The sequence below is a fragment of the Grampus griseus genome (genome assembly GCF_964374135.1).
Source record: "Grampus griseus genome assembly, chromosome: 2".
NCBI classification, from domain to species: Eukaryota; Metazoa; Chordata; class Mammalia; order Artiodactyla; family Delphinidae; genus Grampus; species Grampus griseus.
In genome coordinates, this window is record NC_139018.1 from 86,241,829 (window position 1) to 86,268,376 (window position 26,548).

A 26,548-nucleotide genomic window follows, 5' to 3' on the forward strand; every position below is an offset into this window, starting at 1 on the left:
TCCTAGGTATATATACCCAAGAAAAATTAAAATATATGTCCTACCAGAAACTTGTACATGAATGTTTGTAGGAGCATTATTCATAATAGTCAAAAGAGGGAAACAATCTAAATGCCCACCAATGGATGAATAGATTAATGAACTTTGGTATATACATACAATGAAATATTATTTAGCCAAGAAAGGAATGAAGTACTGATACATCCTACAACTTGAATGAACCTCAAAGACATACTAAGTGAAGAAAGCCAGACACAAAAGGTCATAGATTGTATGATTCCTTTTATATAATATATCTAGAATAGGCAAATCCATGGAGACAGAAAGCAGATTATCAGTTACTACAGAATCGGGAAAGAGCGGGATGGAGAATGATTATTTAGTGGATGCAAGGTGTTTCCCTGGGGTGATCAAAAAGTTTTGAAATTAGAGAGAAACAGTGGTGGCACAACATTGGCAATACACTAAATGCCAATGAATTATACAAAATTGTATGTTATGTGATTTTCACCTCGATTAAAAAAAAAAGATTGAAAATCACTGTTACAGAGGATGCTCAGTGGTCACTTTTAAAAAAAGTTTGCTAGTGGTGGTGAGTTTGTAAGCTCAAAAAAGTTTTAAATATATATTTCTTCTTACCTGAAATGAGAAGCTTGATTTAGGAGGCAGCTATAGTCATCAGGAAGCTCTATCAAACTATTTCTTTTTCTAGGGTACCTAGAAATATAATTTAAATGGCAATTTTATTTTATGAGTAAATAAGCCCAGATCAAAAACAGACCAAATAACAGAAGGAAGAATGTTTTAAAAATAATGAAAGGAGGGGAATTCCCTGGTGGTCCAGTGGTTAGGACTCTGTGCTTCCACTGCAGGGGGCATGGGTTTGATCCCTGGTCTGGTCGGGGAACTAAGATCCCACAAGCCGTGTGACGTGGCCAAAAAAACAGTTTAAGGATTCATATTTGCAATCCATAGTAATTCCTACTGTTGACTAGATTAAGTCTAAACTTTTCAGCCTAGAATTCCAGATCTTTCATCAGCTGGTTTCCTCTCCAAACCCAACTCCTACTATCTCCTAAGACTAAATTGTTCTAGCTATATTTCTATACTGTCTAGGAAGGTAATATAAAGTAGTAGTTAAGAACACAGACTTTGAAATCAAACAGGCCCGGTTACATATCCTAAATTCTCTAACACCTGACAAGTCACTGAACCTAATCCTGTATTTCCTGGTCAGTAAACTGAGAATAAACATATATACTTTCTCAATCATAGGGCACACCCTCAATTTAGTAACACATTTCCGGGGTGGGGGGGGGGTGAGGAGAGAAACATTAAATACTCATGTTGATTTAAGAAATGAATAGTATCAAGGAACCTCAAAGGGCTGTTGAGAACTCAATAAGATATTGAAGTGAAACATAATATACTTAGTACTTGTTACATGCGTGCAAATGTTATTCATTCTCACCATAGTAATATGACAAAAGCCTTGCATGCATGTCCTGGGGAAGGTCATCTGAATAACATGAAATTCTCTTCTCAAACCCCAGTCAATTCAAATTCTACTATAATCTCTTCTGTGTTCAGCTAAAAATTATCTCCTCTAAGACTAAACTTACATCATTAAGAATATTTACTCTTTACATTTCTATAGCATTAACAGTATATTCCATATATTATTATACTGTATCTCATTTATGTACATAATTAGACTATAAACTACCCATGACCAAAAGGTGTATGTATTGTATCTTTTAACTCTCTCAGAGTATTTTAGTTTAGTACCATGCTAGGGAAACAGTAGATGTCTAAAAGGCACACAGCGACTTCTGTGAGATTAATAGTGCTAAAATATGTACTCATATTTTAAACTCTTCTTTTCTTGGTGATGTGAATACTACTGCATCTGAGCACAGGAGGTGGATCTATAATCTCTAAATCACTAAAGTTGGGTTAAGTCTTAGGCAGCAGCATATGCACATTTAAGGAGAAGCTGAAAGGAACTCAAGGGGTGAAAACAGATGAGAAAAGAAGGTAGCAAATGCACACTGTCTCACAATGTTTGCTTTAGCCATAAAAAAAAAATTGTGCTGGTGTTAGTATTTAAGGCTGGGGTCAATTCCTCTGCTTGTTTATTGACGCAATGCAATTTGAATAAAAATCAGAGACTGTACATAATACAAACCAGGCCCTGGAGGGGACGCAAAGAAGATAAGCATGCGGTTCTGGCCACTGTTGAGTTTACTGTTCAGTGATTTACAGTGTTGGCTGGGACACACATACACACACATGAACAGACACATATGAGAGGATGTGTTAGGATAGGCTTCAGGGAGAAGGTAACATTTAAAATGGTCCTTGAGGGGGACTTCCCTGGTGGCACAGTGGTTAAGAATCTGCCTGCCAATGCAGGGGACATGGGTTCAATCCCTGGTCCGGGAAGATTCTGCGTGCCACGGAGCAACTAAGCCCGTGCACCACAACAACTGAGCCTGTGGTCTAGAGCCCGTGAGCCACAACTACTCAGCCCACGTGCCACAACTACTGAAGCCCACGTGCTCTAGGGCCCACTGACGCAACTACTGAAGCCCACGCACCTAGAGCCTGTGCTCCGCAACAAGAGAAGCCACCGCAATGAGAAGCCTGCACACCACAACGAAGAGTAGCCCCTGCTCACCACAACTAGAGAAAGCCCGCGCACAGCAAGAAAGACCCAAGAGAGCCAAAAAATATAAATAAATAAATAAATAAATAAATAAAAACTGTCCTTGAGGAAGAGATGGATTTTGATTAAACCATAACTTAAGGGAGATGGGGGGCTGAAGAAAAGTTTTGCTGGGTAGTCTCTAAGCTTATAGAAAGGAAGAGATGGGGAGGAGGGAATAGTTCTATTTATATCTTTATTCTCAAAAGGAAAAAAAGTGGTTTATATGAATACTGTCACTACCCTCTCATTTTAATACACTAGCAGCTGCAAGAAGCCTTTTAACAGGTATGCACTAGCTTAAGGTGCTGGTGGTGTCAAACAATTTAAGAGAGAAAGGACAGCCACTCCAAGAAAAAAATCAACTGTACGAAGAATCGAATTTCCGGCAAAGACCTAACAGAAATGTAAAAAACAATGTGCTGAGTGAGAATGAAGACAACAGACTAGAAAGCATCCTCATCAACCAACTACTTTTGGAAACACAACTTGTAGATGGGGAAGGACTGAGAAGTAAAACCAACCTGACTATGGCGCTTTTTTGCTTCAGACAGTTTAGTAAGGCAGGGTCTGTACACCATCTATATGGGGAGCAGAGAGAAAAAGCAAATGGGTCATCACAACTTCAGTGGAATATTCATGGAGCCATCCTCTCCGAACCTCTCTGTCCCTTCTTTCCATGTGCCCTCTGCTAGACTTCTTTTACCTTATATCTTGTCCCCCTTTCTTCTCCCTTTCTTTTCTCCCCTTCTTTTTTCTGTCTATTTACCCCCCCCTTTTATTAATTTCTTTTTTAAAAGGTTATCTATTACTAGAAAAACAGAAACCACTCTGAGTATTTTAACAAGAGGGAATTTAATACTAGGAATTGGAAATAAAGGTGACAGAAGGGCTGAGAAGCCAACCAGGAGTCAAATAAGGCAAGGCAACCCAAAGATTAGCCAATAACAGGAAGCTACTATCCTTCCCAGGCTGGAGGAACAAAATAATATTTTTTGAGTGGTTTTGTTGGAGCTCAGGGTCACTGGTGGATGCTAGAACTACAGTAGACTTGTCTGGTGGGAACTAGATGTTCTGACATCCAGTAGAACATCAGTAAAACTGACAGTAGCCATTGTCAGGGATGCCCCACAAGGCAGAGAGAGGTGGTCTAAACACAGGTTTCTCTCTTCCTCCTGACCTCCAATATCTTGCCAGTGCCTCCCACAGGCTGAAGCCAACAGACGAGGGAGACTGGGAAATATGGCCTACAGAGGTCAGTCCCCTGCCTTTCAGAGAAGACAATGAGGAAAGGCTCTGAGGCAAGCAGAGCCAGGAATGGTACAGACTTTGTTTCAAAGTTTGAATTTTTAACACTAAACTAAAATGGCAAGTTAAAAATGTATCGACTCCAACAATATAAAAGTAAAATTAGTATAACCTACTGTGATTGCATTCAACACAAAGCATGATACTGATTTTTTTTTTGGATTCATTTTTATCACACTGAAAATCAGAATACCTCATGAGAAATGAGAAAACACAGAAAAGAACCCAAAAGAAGAGGTGAGAGCACAGAGAAAGGTGTCAGGAGATGGGCGGACATTCACACAAATCCTGACATGGGCATGCAGGGAAAAAGACACTGATCAAAGAAAAAGGAGAAAGAAAAAGGGTAGAAAATTGAAAAGACTAAAGGAAATCAAGGGTGTGATACTGTGACTGATAACATTAAAAAAGAGACAAGCCCCAAATGGAAGTTACTTGTGCTAAGCCCACGTCCATCAAACCAAGACTTAACACCTAAACCTAATTGCAGTTTCAACCTTCCCCAGAAGTGAAATCTTTACCCATCGGTCTGGAATTTCCTGGTCAGTAGCAGTGAGGTAATCTGCCTAACAGATCCTTTTGTCCCGCAAAGGAAGGTTACCTTGCCTGAAATAATCCTTTTCTCATTTATGACTTCCTTGTCCCACCTCCTTGCTGACTATAAAAGGCTCCTTTCTACTTGCTAGATGGGATGCTGCCCATTCATAAATCATTTAATAAAGCCAATTAGATCTTCAAACTTAATTTTTTTAACAATAATAAATATATTTGGTCTCTGACCCAGTTCCTGGCACAGACTGACTCAGCACAACTTCAGCACTGAGCTTCCAAAACCCTTGGAATTTCCGAAGTGCTGTGAGTGAAAAAGGTGTCTTTTGTTATGTTAACAAAGTGGCTTTTGAACAAAAGGATGAGGGCTGGTAGCCAGGAGAACTAACCAGTGACTAGAGGGTTGGAACTTTCAGCCACTCCTTACCCACCAGCCTCTGGGGAGGGAAGAGGGGTGGAGGATGAATCAGTCGCCAACGGCCAATGGTTTACTCAATCACGCTTATGTAATAAAGCTTCCATAAAACCTCTAAAGGACAGGATTTGGAGAGCTTCCAGGTTGGTGAACACGTGTCGATTCAGGGAGAGTGGTGTGCTCAGAGATAGAGCGTGGAAGTTCTGCTCCCTTTTCCTCATACCTTGCCCTATGTGTCTCTTCCATCTGGCTGGCCCTGAGTTATATCCTTTGATAAAAAACTGATGATCTAGTAAGTAAAACGTTTCTCTGAGTTCTGTGAGCTGCTCTACAGACTAATCAAACTATAGTCTTTTGGTGAGCACAGGTGACAACCTGGACTGTGACTGGCTCTTTCTGAAGTATGTGGAGGTGGGGTCGTCAGTTTTATGGACTGAGCCCTTAACCCATGGAATCTGACAGCATCTCCAGGAAGACAGCATCAGGATTGAGCTGAATAGCAGGACACCCAGATGATGTTGCAGAATTACTTGCTGGATGCGTGGGAAAAACAACCCGCCCCCCTGCAACAAGTATTGGAATTGGATGCCAGAATCTTTAATGGGGGAAATAAAGTAAGAGTAACACGATGAGGACTAATTATTAAAATGATGGTATATGTCAATTATATCTCAAAACAAAAAAAGATGGAAAATGGTGGCAGCAAAGATAGGGTAAGGAGATTGGAGGTTTGGAGGGTAGAGAGTGATCAGAAGGGCCAGTAAGTAATGGGGTAGAAAGAAATTTTTAATTAAAAAAAGACACACTTTTCCACAGAAAATTTAACTAGATACATCTCTGATCTACCAAATGACCTTTATTTCCTCCTCAGTCACCCTGCTGAGATACGTGCTACCATATGAGATATGCTACTATTGTAGCCCCACTTTGGGTTCCTCCAATGTTTAACTGTGACTGTACTGCTGCTTACAACAGGACCTACCCTCACTCCACCCACCCCCCACCCCATTTAAAACTGGGATGAGATAGCAGCTGTAGGGAAAATAAGAACCATGAATGGTAGTCATGGTAGAACAAGCAGAAATTCCAGCTGCCCATTGCTGCTGGTCTTATCCCCAACTCCTTATGTGTGTGAATTAGGAATCTCATATATTTTTGTCACCCCTTCAAACGATGCTAATCAATCTAAGAGCTTAGCAAATATTTTTAATTTAACATTTTCAAACTGTATAATAACCCAATAATGATATTTTAACCCCACAGTACCTCTGCAGGAGGGGCCTTACAGTATCCCAATATTTCTGGAAAAGCAGGAACAAATTTGTGGGTAAAGATAAATAGCTACAGAGTGCACTGTACTCTCCTTCTGCAGGACCTGCAAGGAAATAAAAATACATTTAATAAGTACATTATTCTTACCTGGTCAACAGTAGAGTTTCTACATTGTTTATGCTCATTTCTATACTCTGTCTACACAGAGTATACTTTGTACTCTATGAAACTGTGGGTGACAAGACACAGTGATCCTTTTTTTTTTTTAATTAATTAATTTATTTTACAGTGATCCGTTTAAATCTGATTGAGTCATTCTCCTGATCAGACTTCTCCAACAGCAAACCACCACAAAAATACAAAAGTCCTTATTGTGGCATAAAGGCCCTACCTGATCTGGACCTCATCTCCTACCACCCTCCCCCTGTTCAATAGGCTTCGGCCACTCATCTCTACTATTCCTTGACTATGTCAAGCAAAGCCTTTGCAGTTATTGTTCCTTCTGCTTAGGAATACTCTTCCTTCAATCACCCGCCCAGTTCAACCCTATCTCCTTTTTCAATGTCCCTTTGCTCAATATCTCCTCACAAACAAGGCTTTCATGACTCTACCCCAGCATTCTCTACTCCCATGACCTGCTTATTTTTCTTTGCAGCACTTATTACCATTTCACATTATGCTATATATATTTATCTGTTTGTTTATATTTCATCTCCTCTCAATAAAAGAAAGGACTTTATCTTATCCATTGCCATACTACAGCACAGACTAGATAATATATGATTTTTAAAAAAATGAAAACAACAGATCTGTACTGACAACCACTTGGAAAGTAGCATCATATTTATACAGAATCAGAACAAACCTACATCTAACAAACCTTACTGAACTGAGTTCAAGATATAGAACCTTCTTAAGGCTGACCTGAGAAAAGGACAAAAGAAAGAATCTCTGAGCAAATTTGATGACTCTTCCAAAATCATACAAACCTTCTGATTTTTACCCATACAAAGCCACAAGGAAACCTTCTCTACCTTGATGTAGATTTAAGGCAAGTAAAGGAGAACGGAAATGATTCTGTTACTCAAATACACATAGCCTTGGTTTATCACAACAGCCCTTTCCCAGCAGCATTTTAACTCTTTCATAATAGATACAGTCATATGTTCAAAATTCAAGAAACAGAGTAATATAATAAAAATTTCCTCCTACTTAGCCAAACAGTTCTTTTCCCTTAAAAGCAATCAATCTTTCTAATTTTTTGTATACCTTAACCATTATACTCTGCGAGCAGGCATTTTGTAAGCTCAAGTACAAAAACTGTACATAGATAGGAGCCATGAATAGGTTTTGCAGACTGTGAGGCTAATCTGGTTTCTGGCCTCACCTTTTACCTACACCAGGGCAGGGGCACACACATGTTTGGAATGAACACTGATGAAAGAGGTGAGGAATGAAGTGGTTTTGCCTGCTCTCACCTTGTATTCCTGAGGTTGAAGGTAACAAAAAAAGTCTTTTATTTACTACTCTGTGATTTCATTTTCCTACTTACTGGTAAATAGTTCTTCAGGTGGAGTTACTCCAAGTAAATAGTGGAAAAACAATGCAGCACAGCGAAGATAAGGGATGATGCCATTCTTCAACGAGACCCATAAATACCAGCCAGGAATACCACACCCAATGCAGCTAAGAGGCAATAATTCCAGAAGAGAACAGAATACAGATCAGACTAAAATCTAGACTGTAAACACATCCCCTTTCAAAAACATAGCTAAGCATTAAATAATTTTTTATCCATTTAATTTTTAAATATTTAAAACAAAATATTTAACTAGCTAAAGAAAACCACAAATCTTGCATTTTTTACCAGGTAGATGTTTAAGGCAAAGAACTACTTTTTTCTTTCTCCTAAGCCTTGTAATGAAATGTGGAGCAAATATATTTAGCAATAACTAACCAAATAAGCCAAGTTAGCTAAAAAAAAAAAAAAAAAAAAGTTAATACTTTCCTGATTTCTGTATTAAAATTGGTGATTTGCAGGGCAGTGAAACTAATCTATATAATACTATAATTTTACAACATAAAGAGTGAACCTTAATGTAAACTATGGACTGTAGTTAATAACAATGTATCAATACTGGTTCAACAATTTAACAAATGTACCACACAAATGCAAGACATTAATAATGGAGAAATTGGTGGGGGGAGGGAGGAAATGGGAACTCTTTGTACTTTCTATTCAAGCTTTCTGTAAACCTAAAACAGCTCTAAAAATAGTCTATTAACATAAAAATAAATACACACGCACACATATTCAGTACTTAAACTAAAAGAAAAAGGTTGACTGGCGAAGAAGATGAAAACAAAGAGCAGAACTTGGCAGCAGATGAAGCGCAGCAGAGCACTCTGTTGTACTTTTGGTTTTAACCTCTGCATTGCCAATATATTTCACATATTACTCACAGCAGCCTTAAAAAACCTCTAGGTAGTTAAGTGTATTAATTGTATGAATTGCTTTAAAAGGGCAACCTATTTTCAACTTTTTACATTTATTTAAATTCTAACTGCTGCATATTGTTAAAATTCTATCATCTTTTGCCTATGTTCCCATAACAGTTTACAAGAGTAAAGATGTGTCAAAACTTGTTTTAGACTCAGAAACAAATGAATGGGTAGGTTTTACTTGTTGTTATTCCAAAAGCCTTTTAACTGATTTTTTAAAACTGGAATTAAAATGGTTCAAAAGTTATACTGCCGGGCTTCCCTGGTGGTGCAGTGGTTGAGAGTCCGCCTGCCAATGCAAGGGACACGGGTTCGTGCCCTGGTCCGGGAAGATCCCACATGTCGCGGAGCGGCTAGGCCCGTGAGCCATGGCCACTGAGCCTGCGCGTCCGGAGCCTGTGCTCCGCAACGGGAGAGACCACAGCAGTGAGAGGCCCGCGTACCATAACAACAACAACAAAAAAAAGTTATACTGCCAAACAACTGAACAAAGATGTGGAATTATAAAAACAATACTGAAATAGACTGGACTAATGGACTGTTACTCACCCACTTGTATACTGAGAAACTTCTGCCAAGAAAGAAGATGCAGAACGAGCCTCTTCACTCTCTTCTTGAATTTGTGCAAGGGGGAGACCTGAAAAAGAAATTCTGAAAGATAAATCTATGAATTTGCTATTCAATTTATCAATTAAACCTCAATTTCATGGTTCCAGGAAAATAAGCAATGTCAACTCAACTGAGGTTCTTTCCCTTGTTCTCAGTCTAAATTGTTGATCCTGAATATTAAAACTGTTACATAAACTTTAACAGTATGTTAGCTAGAGAAACAAATAGGGCAGAATCACAGCCTTGCTAAACATGATGTTTAATAAATGTTTACCTCATTATAACATGACCAGGTAAATAAATTAGTGGTCATCTACCTGCTCTGGGTTCCTAGCTGTCCTGTCTAGCAGGTAGAAATTCAACCTCTAGAAAGGAAAGTAGGTTGCTGTTCTGCCTTCTTGCTCAAGCAAAGAGACACATAAAAAGAATCTTGTGGGGTTATTTCCTCCATAATCTATCCTTAACCTTTAGTAGGACCATCCTAAACCTTTCCAGCAACTGCCACCTCTCCCACTTAAGTTAAAATTTTGTGTAAACCATTGAAGTTCTCTGAACTTTAGTTTTATTATATTAAAATGGGGATAAAAATGCCTATCTTCAGTCTGCTGCGAGGGATGGGTACAGCACATTTGAGTAGTACTCTCTTGTTTTAAAAATATTTTGTTTATCCATTAATTCATCTGAAAGGCCACAGTTAAAATTACCCTGAGTCTCTTACCTTGAATATTGCCAGTTCTTTTCCTTTTTCAATTAAGGTCTCTTTAGAAAATACACTTTTTTTTTTTAAAGGAAAATATATCATGAACTCATACTGATATTTCCAATTTAAATGTAAGAGTTCAATATTTGTATATGACTGTTTTCTTCAGTATGAGGTAAATTTTACATACAATAAAATGCACAAATATTAAATGCACCATTTAATGAATTTTGACAAATTCACACACCCAGGTAACAAGATCTTTTTACATTAATAAACTTTATTTTTTAAAGCAGCTTTAGGTTCACAGCAAAACTGAGAGAAAAGCACAGATTTCCCATATAGCCACTGTTCCCAAACACCTACGATCTCTCCCACTATCAGTACCATTCACCAGGACTGGCACATTTGTTACAACCTATATTGACACATCATTATCACCCAAAGTCCATAGTTTACATTGGAGATAATTCTTGCTGTTGTACATTCTACAGGTTTTTTTTTTTGTTTGTTTTGTTTTTTGCAGTACGCGGGCCTCTCACTGTTGTGGCCTCTCCCGTTTCGGAGCACAGGCTCCGGACGCACAGGCTCAGCGGCCATGGCTCACGGGCCCAGCCTCTCCGCGGCATGTGGGATCTTCCCGGACCAGGGCACGAACCCGCGTCCCCTGCATCGGCAGGCGGACTCTCAACCACTGCGCCACCAGGGAAGCCCCATTCTATGGGTTTTGACAAATGTATAAGATGTATCCATTAGTATAGTATCCCACAGAGTAGTTTCATTAAACCCTAAAAACCCTCTGTGCTCTGCCTATTCACCTCTCTCTCCCCTAACCCTTGCCAATCACCACTGGTCATTTTACTATCTCATAGTTTTGCATTTTCCAGAATGTCATAGAATCATACAGTATGTTGCATTTTCAAATTTGCTTTTTTCACTTAGTTATATGTATTTAAGTTTCCTCCATGTCTTTTCATTGCTTCACAGCTCATTTCTTTTTAGCACTGAAGAATACTCCATTGCTTGGATGTACCACAGTTTATTTATCCAATCACAAGGACATATGGGTTGCTACCAAGTTTTAACAGTTATGAATAAAGCTGCTATAAACATCTGTGTGCAGGTTTAGTGTGGACATGGGTTTTCAGTTCATTTGGGTAGGTACCAAGGAGTGTGACTGCTGGACTGCATGGTAGCAGCATGTTTAGTTTGGTTAAGAAACTGCTGAACTGTATTTCAAAGTGGCATGGGCTTCATTCCTACCAGCAATGAATGAGAGCTCCTGTTGCTCCACATCCTTGCCAGTACTTAGTGCTGTCAGTGTTCTGGATTTTGCCCATTCTGATAGATGTATACTGGTATCTCGTTGTTGTTTTAATTTGTAATTCTCTAATGACACCTAATTGTAAACATCTTTTCATATGCTTATTTGCCATCTGGATATCTTCTTTGGCAAGGTGTCTGTTCAGGTCTTTTGTCCATTTTTAACGAGATTGTTTTCTTACTGTTGAATCTTAGAGGAGTTCTTTGTATATTTTGGATAACAGTTCTTTATCAGATGCATCTTTTGGAAATCCATTCAACCAGTTTGTGGCTTATCTTCTCACTCTCCTGATAATAATCTTTTGCAGAACAGAAGTTTTGAATTGTAATGAAGTCCAACTTACCAATTATTTCTTTCATGGATTGTACCTTTGGTGTTGTACCTAAAAAGTCATTGCATACCCAAGGTAACCTAGGTTTTCTTCTATGTTATCTTCCAGGAGTTTTATAGTTTTGTATTTTTACATTTAGGTCTATAATCCACTTTTAGTTAATTTTTGGGAAAGGTGTAAGATCTGTGTCTGTGTCTTGCATGTGGATATCCAGTTGTTCCAGCACCATTTGTTGAAAAGATTATCTTTCCTCCATTTGTCTTTGCTCCTTCATCAAAGATCAATTGACTATATTTATGTGGGTCTATTTGGGGGCTCTCTGTTTTGTTCCATTGATTCATTGGTCTGTTCTTTCACCAGTACCACACTGTCTTGATTCCTGTAGCTTTACAGTAAATCTTAAAGTCAAGTAGTATCAGTCCTCTGACTTTGTTCTTCTCCTTCAATACTGAGTTGGCTATTCTGAGTCTTCTGCCTCTCCATATAAACTTACAATCAGTCTGCTGACACCCAAAAAATAACTTGCAGGGATTGTGACTGGGAGATTATTTGGTTTTTACTTAACTTTTCTGAATTTATTCTTGGGTGTCTTCCTTCTTATACTGAAAATCTGGTTCCCAATGACATTAACACAATCCTTATTTGGTTTAAAAACCGCCTAAAATAATTTCAAAATAAGAATATTAGTACTACTGATACCACTAACTGAGTTCAATTTAAGATTTTTTTTGTAGTTCTTCCATTATCAGAATATATCCTACTAGGGAAGTACAGTTGAAATACTGTTTTTTAAAGTCACTTAAGCAATTATTTTCTTGATACACTTGTTAGGTTCATTTGTTGTTTTCAATTGTCAAAAAATTATTTTCACCATTTAGATTTTTTTTTTAGTTAAGTATAATTAGGGTTCTAAAATCAACTATATTAAAAAGACATTCATAAGAGTCTTTGCTCAAAGTATTGTACTCTTTACTTTGTCCTAGAGGCAATTCTTTTTAATCAGTTTTCGGTTTATACTTCTGTTGTTTCATTTATTAAAAAAATAAGCAAGTATGAATATATGTAAGAATGTAAACACATGAATACACATAAAATACCTCACACAAAGGTATATACTAAAACCAGTGTTCTGTACCCTACTTTTTTCACTTAATAATATATCCTGGAGATCACTTCTTCAATAGATCTTGTTCATTCTGTTTTATAGCTGCACAGCATTCCATTATATGGATATACCATAGGTCATTCAACCAATCTCCCAGTTTTCTGCTATTCCAAATAATGCCACAATGAATAATCTGTGCTTATATCCTTTCATACTTTTGCCAGTAGAGCTTTGGGGTAGATTCCTAGAAGTGGGATTGGTGGGTCAAAAGGTAAATGCATATGTAATTTTGCTAGATACCGTTCTAAGGTCACTTTAATTATCTGTCCTCTAAATTATTTGAACTTTCAGTAGCCTTTATTGATCACTGATACTCAAAACCCAACTTTGTTTTCTATTAAGAGCAGAGTCTATAAGGACAACTATACCACAATTCCATGATATTACTCATGTATCCTCAAATGAACATTCATCCAAAAAATATTTATTGAGTTCTTACTGGGTATAACAAAAGTTGCTAGACACTTGAAGCTTATGAGGGAAGATTTTGAAATTTGAATGTTCCCTATTAAAGAAACAGTAGGCATGGAGGAGCAGGGAGAAAGGAGAAGCAGGGAAAGGAGTGGAACAACAGTAAGATATAACTATAAAATAAGACACTATGTGATAACTGCTATAAAATGAACAAAGTACTATCATTCTAGCTGGAGGAATCAAGAATGTTTCGTAGACAGGCTTATCGAAAGGCTGAAAGTATTTAGGTAGGAACAAACAATGGAGAGACTAATCCTCAACCTTGAGATTGGGGAATTTGAAAAAAAAAAAAGAAAGGGAAAAGCAGATCCAAATGGTCTCCCTGTATACCTAGAGAGCAGCTGCAAGTTAGAGAATCAAGTGGTTGACCTAATTATTCCTGTCACAGTTCTTCTAACCTTTCCGTTTAAACAGCATCCGTAAAGAAACAAATGAACAGTCATTCAAAAAGAGACATAATACAGAACTTAGAAATATATAAAATGATTAATCACAAACATAATTTATTTTGCCAATAAATCATGGGCAAATGTTATTTACAGTTAACAACTGATGGGAGCTTTACCTGTGTCTGTGGTAAGAAGTATCTGAAGCATGTGTGCCATGGTGATCAAATGGAAGAGATAAAGGTGGTTATAGGAAGAACTAATTGATGAAGGCTGCAGATCAACAGCATCATCCCAATACAAGGATGGGAATGCTAACACAGTACCCACCTATGAGAGAAAATGGACATCAACATGGGTAACAACAAAGACCAACACAAGTTAATCTCATAACTAAATGTAAAGAACACCAGATCCTGCACTGTTTGTGTTTTTTTTTAATAACCACCATATTTTTCCTAATTATTCAACAAGATATTTTATAATATAATATACCACAAATAGAGGACAAATGTCATCACCAAACAGATTTAACCCTTTGCTGGGTCTACTTATTCTAGTTCTAGGTAGTGGTCTCAACCCTGCGATTTTAGAAGATTCAACATTACAATCACTTGGGGAGCTCTTAAAATAACACTGATACACAGGCCCCACACCAGTCCAATCAAATCATAATCTCAGGTGGTCGGGCCCATTTACCAGCATTCTTTTCAAGGTTCCCCCAAGAGATTCCAAAAGATAGGGAGACAACCACTGGGTAGAGGATACTGGCTAACCTTGCATCCACAAACTCCATGCTCCCAACTTCACCATGGCTCTTTCTAGAGAACTCACTTTGAAGGAATGGAATCTTCACAGGGATGGAAAAGCTGTGCAAGAAACTCAAAAAACAGTTGCCACCTAACCATAGGTGTTTTGGGGGAAGCCTGGATGCACCCATGGCCTGGTCCCTATCACGAATAATTAATGATTTTAAGACAGCTCACCCCATCATTCACTGCTTAGAATGTAAACAAGATGAGAAAAAGAGGAAGGGGGAAAATACATTATTAGAAAAAGTTTGTTTGTATAGACACTAACTAAATATAATCAACTAGAATAAGACTATTACAAAGTAAAGGGTAAATGTGGTTTCATTTTTAAAGTGATTTTCATGGTCTCAGTCAAATCTGTATCTATTTGTAAAGGGAATGGACAAAAGAGACTAAACTTTGAACACTGATAATTTATAATCTTGAACAAAGAGCATAAATTTCAATGAGGAAAACACACGAAATTCTAAGCTTGAGTGACTTAAAAAAAAAATTTACTGAACACTTACCAAAACATGAAATAGATCTACAGATAGAAGGCAAGGTGTAGCTTCTGATTTGAGGTTAGGAAGAACAACTAAAAAACAAAAAAACCTTAATGTAATCCAGTCAGTCATAAGCAATGTAGTTAAATATAATGCAAGATCTAAAACAAAAATTTAACAGGGTTATAATACAGAAACTGATAAACTGGTATATCACACCTTTAAGATATAGGAACCATAATTAAAGATAAACTAAACTGAGAAAAGGCTCTAAAAAGCCCTGGATGCAATTTAATGGTTGAAATATAAGATACGGGGCAAAGGGTAAATAAACTAGGATGACTGAAGTAAGAAATTGTTTGATAAGTATTTGCTGAATGCAAAAGAATTCCTTTTATACAATGTTCCCTACCACTTTTTCCCCCCTAACTACGCATTTCTAAATGTTCTGTGATACATAAAATACGTGAACAATTTGCGGTTTGGAGCAGGGAGAGCATGAAAAGCACTGTAAATGAAAGGAGTATGGAGATGATCCTCCTGAATTAAAATCAGATAATGGTTTATATGGGCTGATGAATGGAAGGAAATGCAGACAGCTCAAAAACTTTGTCTTTCTGATTTGATCAGTCTCTAAATTTGGAAGTCAGAGAAAGAGTGACAAGGAAGTGAAATCAAGAATTCAAAACAACAGTAAGGGTTTTGTATATATAAAAATGAGGGAATTAATTTATTTCAATAAAACTATTATTTGTTTAAAATTCAGACTAGGGGCTTCCCTGGTGGTGCAGTGGTTGAGAGTTCGCCTGCCAATGCAGGGGACACGGGTTCGTGCCCTGGTCCGGGAAGATCCCACATGCCGCGGAGCGGCTGGGCCTGTGAGCCATGGCCGCTAAGCCTGCACGTCCGGAGCCTGTGCTCCACAACAAGAGAGGCCACAACAGTGAGAGGCCCACGGACCGCAAAAAAAAAAAAAAAAAATTCAGACTAGGTGAATTTCTCAACCCCAAATCCAAGATTCTAAACAAAACCATAAAAGTTAAGAGCATGGGCTTTGGAGTCAGACAGAAATGGGATGCAGTACTTCCTGCGACTATTTGTCATAAGCAAGGTACTTGACTTCTCTAAGTCTACAGTGTATACAAGATTGTTGAGAGGTTCGTTAACATGTGCATTAAAAGTACTTATCCTGAGCTTGGCATACAGTAATCGATAAACGCTATTAATATTGGCCTTAAAAAACAAAGTGATAACAGGGCTCTGCCATTAACTAGCTATGTTAATAGCTAAATAGCTATAAGTAAATAAATAAATCTTCCATTTATGCTAAATTAAATATCTCAGCAAAACTTATGTGATATAGCAGGAAAAGCATAGGTTTTATGGTCAGGCTTGGATTCAAATACTAGTTCTGCCTCTTTTTATGACCTCAATCAAGTCAAATAACTTCTCTGTGCCTCAGTTTCTTCATCTGTAAATCAGGAAAATGATAATTTCCTTGAAGAATGGCAGTTCAAAGACATGATTATATAAAAAGATCCTTGTACAATGCCTGGCACATACATGGCAGTGAGCATTGTATGTCCTGTTGCTACTGCAGAATCAACATGTTACAACATTATTCATCAACTTTCACACAAAACAGCTCTCTATTGTGGACTTTCTGGACTTCCCTATTTCTCTCAATAATCTAGTTACTCATTTTAATTCAAAATCTTGCCTCCACCCATCACAATTCCCTCCCTAATTTATGCTACTACATGCAGATGCATGTTACCTTTAATTTTTCCTTTTTCCAATCCAACCTATACAATATCAAATTAATTTTAGAATATTATTGCTCAAAATGTTTCAAAAATTCCCAATAACTTGAAGAATAAAGTTCAAACTTCTCATTGGGGCATTTAAGATCCTCTATTTTTATCAAAACAACTTCATGCTTCTCTATCTATCTACAGGTGCCACTACTCCTATCAAACTTGCCTAACTTGAACATATCACATGCTTTCCTACCTCCTCAATCTGTTTAAATTGTGCCCTGGGCTTAGAATGCTGTCTCTGTTCCTCTCAGCTTATCTTTATGGACCTTGTTAGAGGAAAAAAACAGCAGAGCCCCACAGTGATCCCTTCCTGTCTCAATTCTTGAAGCATGTATTCTTACCATATATCTGGCATTTGGCTACATTATAATGTGAGTTTTCACAGAGGTTCTGCTTCTTTAATTCAATCATAAGCCTTACAAATGGCAGAGACCATATCTTCTACCTCTATACAGAGTTTATAGCCCTAACACCTTGCAAATAAAGATGTTCCTGCTAATAAATTTTCACATACCAAAACTTTTACATAAAGGCACAAAGCTACATTACAGAGCAAAAGCACATCAATTCTATTAGTTACTGCCAATTAGAGATTATGCACTATTATTTCAGTTTCTGCTATCTGTGATGATGTTAAATAGTCTCTTTGTTTGGTGCTTATTTTGACGTGTTTTAAACATTATAAATCCCATAACGTGTGATGAATGTAAAAGCAGGGAGACTATTTGGAAGTGCTGGTAAAACAAGGTATCCAAATTATAACTGAAATGAAAAGAGATGCCAAAAAATTAAAAAACAAGACCAAAATATTACTGTGCAAATAGGATAAACTGTTAACAATAGGAAGAGGTCCTAAGAATAAGAAGCATGTGTAACACGTGCAAAATTCTGGGCCTGTGCAACTGACCAATAAGAGAAAAAGTAAATGAAAAAACAGAAAAAATTTAAGTGTGTAGCTAGGGAACAGCATTAATATTAGATTCCTATTAGCATGAGATTAATTCAGGAGATAGCTGGAAATAAACTTGAAGATATAAAACTTGGCAAGGTAAAAGTTCTAATGAAATTTAGGTGGCAGATTTGGATGGAGCCATGGAACCCCCATGTCATTAGAGTGACAGAAAGCTGCCCAGGAAGAGCTCCCTAAGAAGCTTGTGGGAATCAACAAGGAGGAAGGTGACCTGTTTCAACAGACTTTCAAGGTAAAGTAACTGGTCAATTTTGGGGAAAAAAGCCTGTTAGATCAGCTAGAAAAACACTATGCCTGGCTTTAAAGCTTAAAAAGACTGAATGACTCTCTTATTTGGTAGAAACATACCTAGGAAGTGCAAGCTTAAACCTCTTTACCTGTGACATATTGAACTTACGAATAAAAAGACTTATAAAAACAGTCTTTTTTAAGCCTGACCTATTTAGACGCAAAGGAGCTCTTGTAGTACAAATACCTAAATGGAAATGCAGACAACCAAAATGAAAGCCAAATCATTCTACTACTGTATGACCTCTAATCCCTCTTTTTGTTTTTATATTGAGTACCATATGGGCTTAATTTCTAGCTTGTTAGAATCTAAAAAAAAACCCAACTCAGCTGTTATAGCCTGTCTCTCAAAGAAAAGGGCATGCATGGACCTACAGTCTGAGATTACCACACTTAGCACTTCTATTATTTTTATATGACTTTGATACACACCAGCAAAACTAAACATATTTTTAAATGTTCTAGCCACATCACTGCTCCCTTTTCTAACCAGACTGAGATACAAGATGTTAGTGATTGTGGATGTTGGTTCAAAAAAGCCCCTAGGTGGGTATAACCGATACACGTTGACAACATTTGAAAACACTTGGCTTTAAAAATAAGATTGCAGGTATTAAAGGGGCAGCCATGTGTTTTTTTTTCTTTTTGTTTTTTTCTTTTGTAAGACTGTGGTAATGAGTATCCAAAGTTAGTGCAGTGTGTTGTTTCCTAATAAAATACACTGCCAGAAATGCAATGGGAAAAGACACATAAATAACATAATAATAATAATTCAGAGAAGACTCTACCTGATAGAAGACGAATCAGATGTTTCTGTATCAGGACCTGAGAACAGGTAATCCTTTGTGCAATGGCAAACTGCATTAATGCTTTTAGACCATTATGCTAGATTGTAAGAGAGGGGAAGATAAAAAGATAAGGGAAGATAAAAGACCTAAGTCATTCAATGTAAAAACCAATCCCAGTCTGCAAGAATTAGTGCAGACTTACTATATACTTTACATTCTTGCAAATTTAGTTACAATATTTTTAATACTTCTAAAAAGTTTTATGACTTCACCGAATTTTTTTAATAGATCTTCCCATGACAAAGAGGTATTAAAGATATAATCATCTCAATTCTCATTTAAGTACTCATTTTCCCCAGAGTCATTCTCTTAAATATCTGGCCTAAATTATTCTATTGAGGCCTGTGCAAACAAACGTATTTACAGAAATTCTAAAATGATGGCAGAAAATCACTGAATTCAGGGAACAGATCTTCTGCTTCCCAGATGGAAGGATGGGAACTATAGGGAAGCACATCGTGGACTCCAAGTCCCCTGTGTCAGCTATCAGATAATAAGAGAGAAATGGCTAGGAAGTAGGTGGTCTAGGGAATCCTGTTACCCAGTTTGTTTTCACAGGGCTACTGAGCACATTTCTTAAGCACTGTTTTTCAGGGTCTCCAATGTTATGAGGCTTGGGCCTGAGGCAGGAGTATAGTTATACAGAGTCAGGATCTGCCCATCAAGGAGTCATGGTTTGGTTTTATTCTTGAATTCAGTATGATGATTTATCTAGAGCTAAGCCAGCATTAATACTTAATATTACATGATGGTACAAAATTAGTGAGAAGGAAAAATGTAAGAGACACTAGGGTTCTGATTTGGAAATAAACAGAGAAGGGGATAAAAAGTAACCAAGTATCATCAGAAATCTTTCTGTGAATTACATTTAACCACTAAGATTGAGAAAACTCTCCAAAGTGTACAATGTTGGCCCTTCAGTCTCCTATGAGACTGAAGTAGCTTTTTTTTTTAACAGAATTCTGCTAACTTTTACAGAAAAAGGAATGAATAAAGATTTTTTTAAATGATAAATATACTGCGGACTCCCTAAAAAAGCATACCAAGAGTTACACGTACCCTGCTGGAATACACATACCTGTCTATTTTGAAGTGCTCCAAACAAAGGTTTTCCTTCATCTCCCAAGAGGTTTTCTCAAAGAGTAAGAAAAACGAAAATGATAAATTCTGAATACTGCTACAATTGTATACTTGGTTTCTATCAGATATTCTTTAACTAATCTTATTTTTGACCAGATGCTTTGCACTTTTCCCCTTCAAAATTTCATGTTTAAGTCTATGCCAAAATTTCCCCCCCACCCAATTTTTTAAAATATTTATTTATTTATTTATTTCGCTGCGCTGAGTCTTAGTTGCAGCACACGGGATCTTCGTTGCTACATGTGGGCTCTTTTAGTTGTGGCATGCGGCACCGGGTCAAACCCAGGCCCCCTGCATTGGAAGCACGGAGTCTTAACCACTGGACCACCAGGGAAGTCCCCCAAATTTCCAAACTTTTGAGTGAGAGAATACTACAAAGGCAAATGTAGATCATTCACAAATTGCTACTACAAATAATAAAGTCCCTGCAGCAATCAATAAAGAATACCTGGGGGCTTCCCTGGTTGCACAGTGGTTGAGAGTCCGCCTGCCGGTGTAGGGGTCACGGGTTCGTGCCCTGGTCTGGGAAGATCCTACATGCTGCGGAGCGGCTGGGCCCGTGAGCCATGGCCGCTGAGCCTGCACGTCCGGAGCCTGTGCTCCGCAACGAGAGAGGCCGCAACAGTGAGAGGCCCGTGTACTGCAAAAAAAAAAAAAAAAAAAAAAAAAAAAGAATACCTGGGAAAAACAAAGCATTCTGGTTCATTTATCCTCCTTTAAAAAAAAAAAATTCCTATGCAAAAAAAATTTTTTTTCTTTAATTGAAGTATAGTTGACTTACAATATTATATTAAGTTCAGGTATATAGTAATTTGATATTTTTACACATTACACTCCATACAAAGTTATTATAAAATACTGACTATATTCCTGTGCTTTGTATTACTTCCTTGTAACATTTATTTTGTACCTAGTAGTTTGTACCTCTTAATCTCCTTCACCTATTTTGCCCCTACTCCTACCCCTCTCCCCTCTGGTAACCACTAGTTTGTCCTTTGTATCTGTGAGTCTGTTTGCTATATTTGTTCATTTGTTTTATATTTTAGATAGCACATATAAATAAAAACATACAGTATTTGTCCTTCTCTGCAAAAAATTTTTAAATAAGTAATTTTTTTAATATAGTAACACCTATTTTGTTAAAAAATAATACATAAGACAGACGTAAGTAACGTTATTGCTCTTTTAGGTACTATTAAAAAACAATTAGATTTATAGGATAAAAAGATGAAACTGAAAATACCAAAAAAGCATGGGTTCAGAAATATATTTTGCCTTGTTGGCTAGGGTATTTATTACTAAATTACTCTTATTTTCACTGATCCTTGGTAGCAAACACATCTGTGAGAGTGGAAGGCTTATTTCCTATTTTCCTTTTGCATTTTTTTATCATGTATTTTCTCTTATTCTAGCTTTGAAGAAAGCAGAAAAAATAGAAAACCAGAACTGGCTAAAAATGGACAAAATTTTGGCTAATCTAGACACCATTAAACACAAAATGCGATAGTTAAAAGGTCAGTATGAACTAAATCAAGTATCACCATGTTTAATTCTAAATGTAACCTCAATTTGCTGGTAGTTTTTTTTACCATTAGATACCAGATGTTTAACTGAATATTATATATTGTGTTACAAAAGTCACTTGAGCAAGTATAAAACCTATTAATATATCTTTTCAGTTCAGTACTGATTTTATATTTGTAAATTTTATATTAAAATGAATATCACATGATTTATATATACATTTTTAAAATTTGGAGGATGTGTGGATCATATAACCACCCTATTGGTTTTGAAACAATTCCTGAACTGACATTTTATGGACTTCGGAATTAGTCATTAAGCAAAACTTTGTTATTTCCTGGGTATTGCTTGGGAAGAAGTTTTGTTAAATAATCTGAGCGAGGAAGTACTAAATTCTTCAGAGATTAGTGCCTTTATCTCAGAAGGGCCCCCTCCTGTTATGCGGCATAAGATATCTTATTCACAAAGTGATCGATTGACAATATTTGTCCTCTTCTTCCATTCTCTTTGTCAGACCCTCTGTTTTGATTCCTCAACTATTTTTCATAACTGTGCCAACACATCCTGTATATGTCTCTCCACACCCACAGGGAGTGAGATAAGTTAGCTGTTTATGTACTAGGAATAAAGTACAGCATTATATCCACTGCATGGAAAAAGCCCTAGAGTGAAAACTATATAACACTCTATTAATCAAATAGATTCAAATTACTATGTTACAGAAACACACATGAAGACTCAGTCCTATTCTCCAATGAATTTCTCATCTACTCTATAAAAAAACTGTCACTTTTTAAAATGTTCAATGCCTAAATATAAATTTCCAATTCCTAATGCTTGTGTTCCCAAAATAGTAAAGTGTAAAAGTACCTTCATTGGAAATCTGAAGATATTTAGTAGATTATGACTCCAAAAGAATGCTTTACATTTCATATCATATTGTTCAGATTCTATTTAAACCTCATCTTTTCCTTTTCTCATTTTATTTAATCATAGTAAATATAAACCTGTGTATTTATTTTTTACCCACAATTTAAGTCTGACAGGTTTGGAAATAACTTCTAAAATCCGTTCACAGAGACTGATGCTGATGTCCAGGAACGCTCTGTGAAAGAAGTGGCTTTGGACTTCCCTGGTGGCGCAGTAGTTAAGAATCTGCCTGCCAGTGCAGGGGACATGGGTTTGAGCCCTGGTAGATCCTACATGCTGCAGAGCAACGAAGCCCGTGCGCCACAACTACTGAGCCTGCGCTCTAGAGCCCACGAGCCACAACTACTGAAGCCCGCACGCCTAGAGCCCGTGCTCCACAAGAGAAGCCACTGCAATGAGAAGCCTGTGCACCGCAACGAAGAGTAGCACCCTCTCTCTGCAACTAGAGAAAGGCCTGTGTGCAGCAACGAAGACCCAACGCAGCCAAAAATAAAATATAAATAAATAAATTTATTAAAAAAAAAGAAGTGGCTTCATGTTAGTTACTTCAAATCATGAAATAGTGTCTTATTACAAAACTATATTTAAATGAAGAAAATGTGGTAGAACCATTAAAAACAACTACCAGAAAAACTGGAAAATGAGTCTGAAACTGGCTTGGATAAAGATGACATGAAAGAATTACAGTTCTTAACTCTTTTTCATGTAGTACTCTATCTTGTGACTGTCATGAGCAAATATACTAATTTAAAAATCTAAGCAATTCTTCACTGCTTCACTACCCCTGTCTTTAATGAGATATATAACACTGTGTAAGTTTAAGGTGTACAACAGGGGTCCCCAACCCCCAGGTTGCGGACCGATATCGGTCAGTGGCCTGGTAGGAACCGGGCTGCACAGCAGGAGGTGAGCAGCGAGTGAGCGAAGCTTCATCTGCTGCTCCCCATCACCTGCATTACCACCTGAACCACTCCCCCACGCCCAGGCCACCAGTCCGCAGAAGAACTGTCTTCCATGAAACTGGTCCCTGGTGCCAAAAAGGTTGGGGACCGCTGGTGCACAACATGTTGATTTGATAGCTAGAAGCTTTCAACATGGCAGAGAACTTGACAGTGGGCTTCCCTTCAGACTTGGTAGGTTTCTTGCTGCTAATCTGTCTCTCCTGACCCCCTCAGTCTTCCTTTCTCTTTCCTGGTAATTTTTTAGATGACTTTAGTTTACCTTTCTTTTTATCTCAAAGTGTAAAAGAAATAAAAATACTGGACATTTCTGGGTTGATTCTTCTTCCTTTGTTTTTCTCTGATCTTCCAGTGTTGTAACTCTGCCACCTTTCTAATATAGCTTGCTTCATGCTGTCCCTTTCAAGTATTTTTAGTTTATATGCTCATTTTTGTAGTTAAAAGAGATTAATACAAAATATTCTAAGGCTAAATGGCATCATGTCACCTAATCTACTGATATACTAAGAGTCCTTAAACAAGTCAAAGTATTCCAGGCCATCAGGGAAAAAAAGGAATTTTGGTCAATCAATGTTAATTCTGTTTCTATAAAGCTCCAAACTAGTTCTCTTATAGGCTTTACCAATTGCCTGGATAGTGAAAGCACATGTGCTCCAGGTCTTCATGGGGATTCGAGGATCCGTTTCATCAGGAGGCACTTTCAATCCAATTCTATAAATTGTTGTGGCAAAGAGAAGGACCATTTCCTTGATGCTATTAGAATATTTTATCCTAAAAATAAAACAAGAAAAATTTATATTGATATAATGGTCTAGTAAAAGGGGCTACCTATTGAGAAGTCCAATTAAGTACCAAAGTAAGAATTTAACTCGTTTTGACAAAGTAAACTACCCTTTGTCAAATGAGAGATAAGAGCTGCTGAAGAAGATTTATTCCTTAAGAAAAAATGGGAAAAGCAGAACTGTAACTCCTACAGGTAGAAAAATGTCTCCGACAAAATGGTAATGACCCAGATAATTTCTTATAAAAGATGCAGTAAATGTTCACAACAGAAAGGGTCCAGGTCCAAATTAAGGAACAGACTGGAGAGAGGATTAAAACTCAGAGGAGGGCTTCCCTGGTGACGCAGTGGTTGAGAGTCCGCCTGCCGATGCAGCGGACGCGGGTTCGTGTCCCGGTCCGGGAAGATCCCACATGCCGTGGAGAATCTGAGCTTGCGCGTCCGGAACCTGTGCTCCGCAGCGGGAGAGGCCGCAACGGTGAGAGGCCCGCGTACCGCAAAAAAAAAAAAAAAAAAACTCAGAGGAAACAGATCTGACATAAGTTTTAGTGTATGGATAAGGGACCAAGAAGTACTTCTGCGCTGATAGGGGTGTGTGTATGTCTGTGTGTGTATATAATAATATATGTACTAGCAATGATTATTTCTGGTTTCCTGAACTTCTATTTGTTGCAAGTAACAAATATTTTCAGTAGCAATGGGATACATAATGTAAACAAGGATCACAACTAGAAAAATGTACCTCAGATGATATTCATTAACAAGTAATATCTGATTTGGATATATTATATTTTTCAAAGTGCCTTCACATAAATATCTTTCCATTAACGTTATGAGGTAAGTTAGAAGACCACTGTCTCAATCTTACAAACAAGAAAATGAATTGTGGTAGGGTTGGAGTGACCTGAGACTTTTCAGAAGTCACAGAGCAAGTCAGATGTGATTTTAACTTAAGTCTCTTAAATTCTGTTCTTGTTGTAGGTTGGACTATATAAAAATAGTATTTTTGTTGGTCAAAAACAGTTAATTATAGGCATGGTTCACCCTAATACATATTAAATACATATTACTCTAATATCTCAAACCACTTAATTTCATTAGTACAAATAAAACTCTAGGGAGAAAGCAACAAGATAAAAATGGGATAAAGAAAACAATTTTACAAATAAAGCAAGAAGGAAGGAAAGAACTGTTCTTCACTCTTATTTTCACAACCACTTACAAACTTCTCTTGTTTAGATACTTACGAAGACTGAACTCCAAAACTCAGAATAGAATGGAACTCAAAAGTGGAATCACCCATTCCTTGATCAAACAAGACTGGAATTGTTGGCTTTTCTCCTTACAAATTAAAAGGAAAAAGAAAGAAAAATCACAGGAGTTTAGCCTGACACACACTTTTCTAGCTTTTGTAAATTATATATGATCATTTTAGAAAACTTAGAAAATGTTAATAAGCAATAAATAATCATTCACAATTTCTCCACCTAGGTAACCAGATGGCATTAGGGTAATATTCTTCTGTTCTCCATATAAATGTTACACGTGTAGATTTTCTTTAAAAAGGACAACATCTCTAGTACTGTTCTGTATCTTGTTTTTTCACTAACAGATCATAAGTGTCTTCCACATCAGTAACTGACCCTCTATATTTCTATTTTTAACAAATGCATAGTATTCTATTAGTAAGGCAGCATGTGTTAGTGAATAAGAACAAGGATCTGGAGCCAAGCTGCCTGGGTATGAATCCTAGCTCTGCCAGTGACTGTTACTAAGACCTTGGGTAAATACTAAACCTCTTTGTGGCTCCATTTCCTTATCAAATTAGAATTGTTATTCCCGTATGTGAAATGACTTGTTTTCTTCTGGTGGCTCTTGAGATTCTTTTCTTCATCTCTGGTTTTCAGCAGTTTGGGTATGATCTATCTAGGTATGCTTTTAAGTTTGAAGTTCACTGAGCTTCTTAAACCTATAAATTTAAGTCTTTCTCTAAGTTTGGAAAGTTTCCAGCTATTATTTCCTCACTATTTTTTCTGTACCATCCTTTTTCTTTTCAGGACTTCAAGGACACAAATGTTGGGCTAAAGGGAAGAAAAAAATGTTCCATATGTCCCTAAGGATGCTGCATCGCTTTTCTGCATCACTTTTCTGTCCATTCTTCATTGTGTAATTTCCCCTGATCTAATTTCAAATTCACTGACTCTTATCTCACCGTCTCCATTCTACTACTGAGCCCATTCAGTTAAAAT

At 37.2% G+C, this 26,548-nt stretch overlaps 1 protein-coding gene across 3 annotated transcripts in view; it reads right to left on the reverse strand.

Annotated features, from left to right (window-relative positions):
• Positions 1-26,548, reverse strand: part of UBR1 (ubiquitin protein ligase E3 component n-recognin 1) — a 167,520-nt gene that overhangs the window by 11,856 nt on the left and 129,116 nt on the right. For 2 of the 3 annotated variants that reach the window (XM_082647338.1, XM_082647340.1), the window contains 11 exons: positions 25,547-25,640; positions 24,141-24,289; positions 20,044-20,099; positions 18,906-19,002; positions 15,064-15,131; positions 13,922-14,072; positions 9,303-9,390; positions 7,804-7,937; positions 6,246-6,354; positions 3,232-3,288; positions 640-717 (listed from right to left, as the gene is read on the reverse strand). In XM_082647338.1, the coding sequence (XP_082503464.1) occupies positions 640-717; positions 3,232-3,288; positions 6,246-6,354; positions 7,804-7,937; positions 9,303-9,390; positions 13,922-14,072; positions 15,064-15,131; positions 18,906-19,002; positions 20,044-20,099; positions 24,141-24,289; positions 25,547-25,640 (1,081 nt within the window). The remainder of the gene's footprint in view (positions 1-639; positions 718-3,231; positions 3,289-6,245; positions 6,355-7,803; positions 7,938-9,302; positions 9,391-13,921; positions 14,073-15,063; positions 15,132-18,905; positions 19,003-20,043; positions 20,100-24,140; positions 24,290-25,546; positions 25,641-26,548) is intronic. The other variant, XM_082647339.1, reaches the window with a different exon arrangement.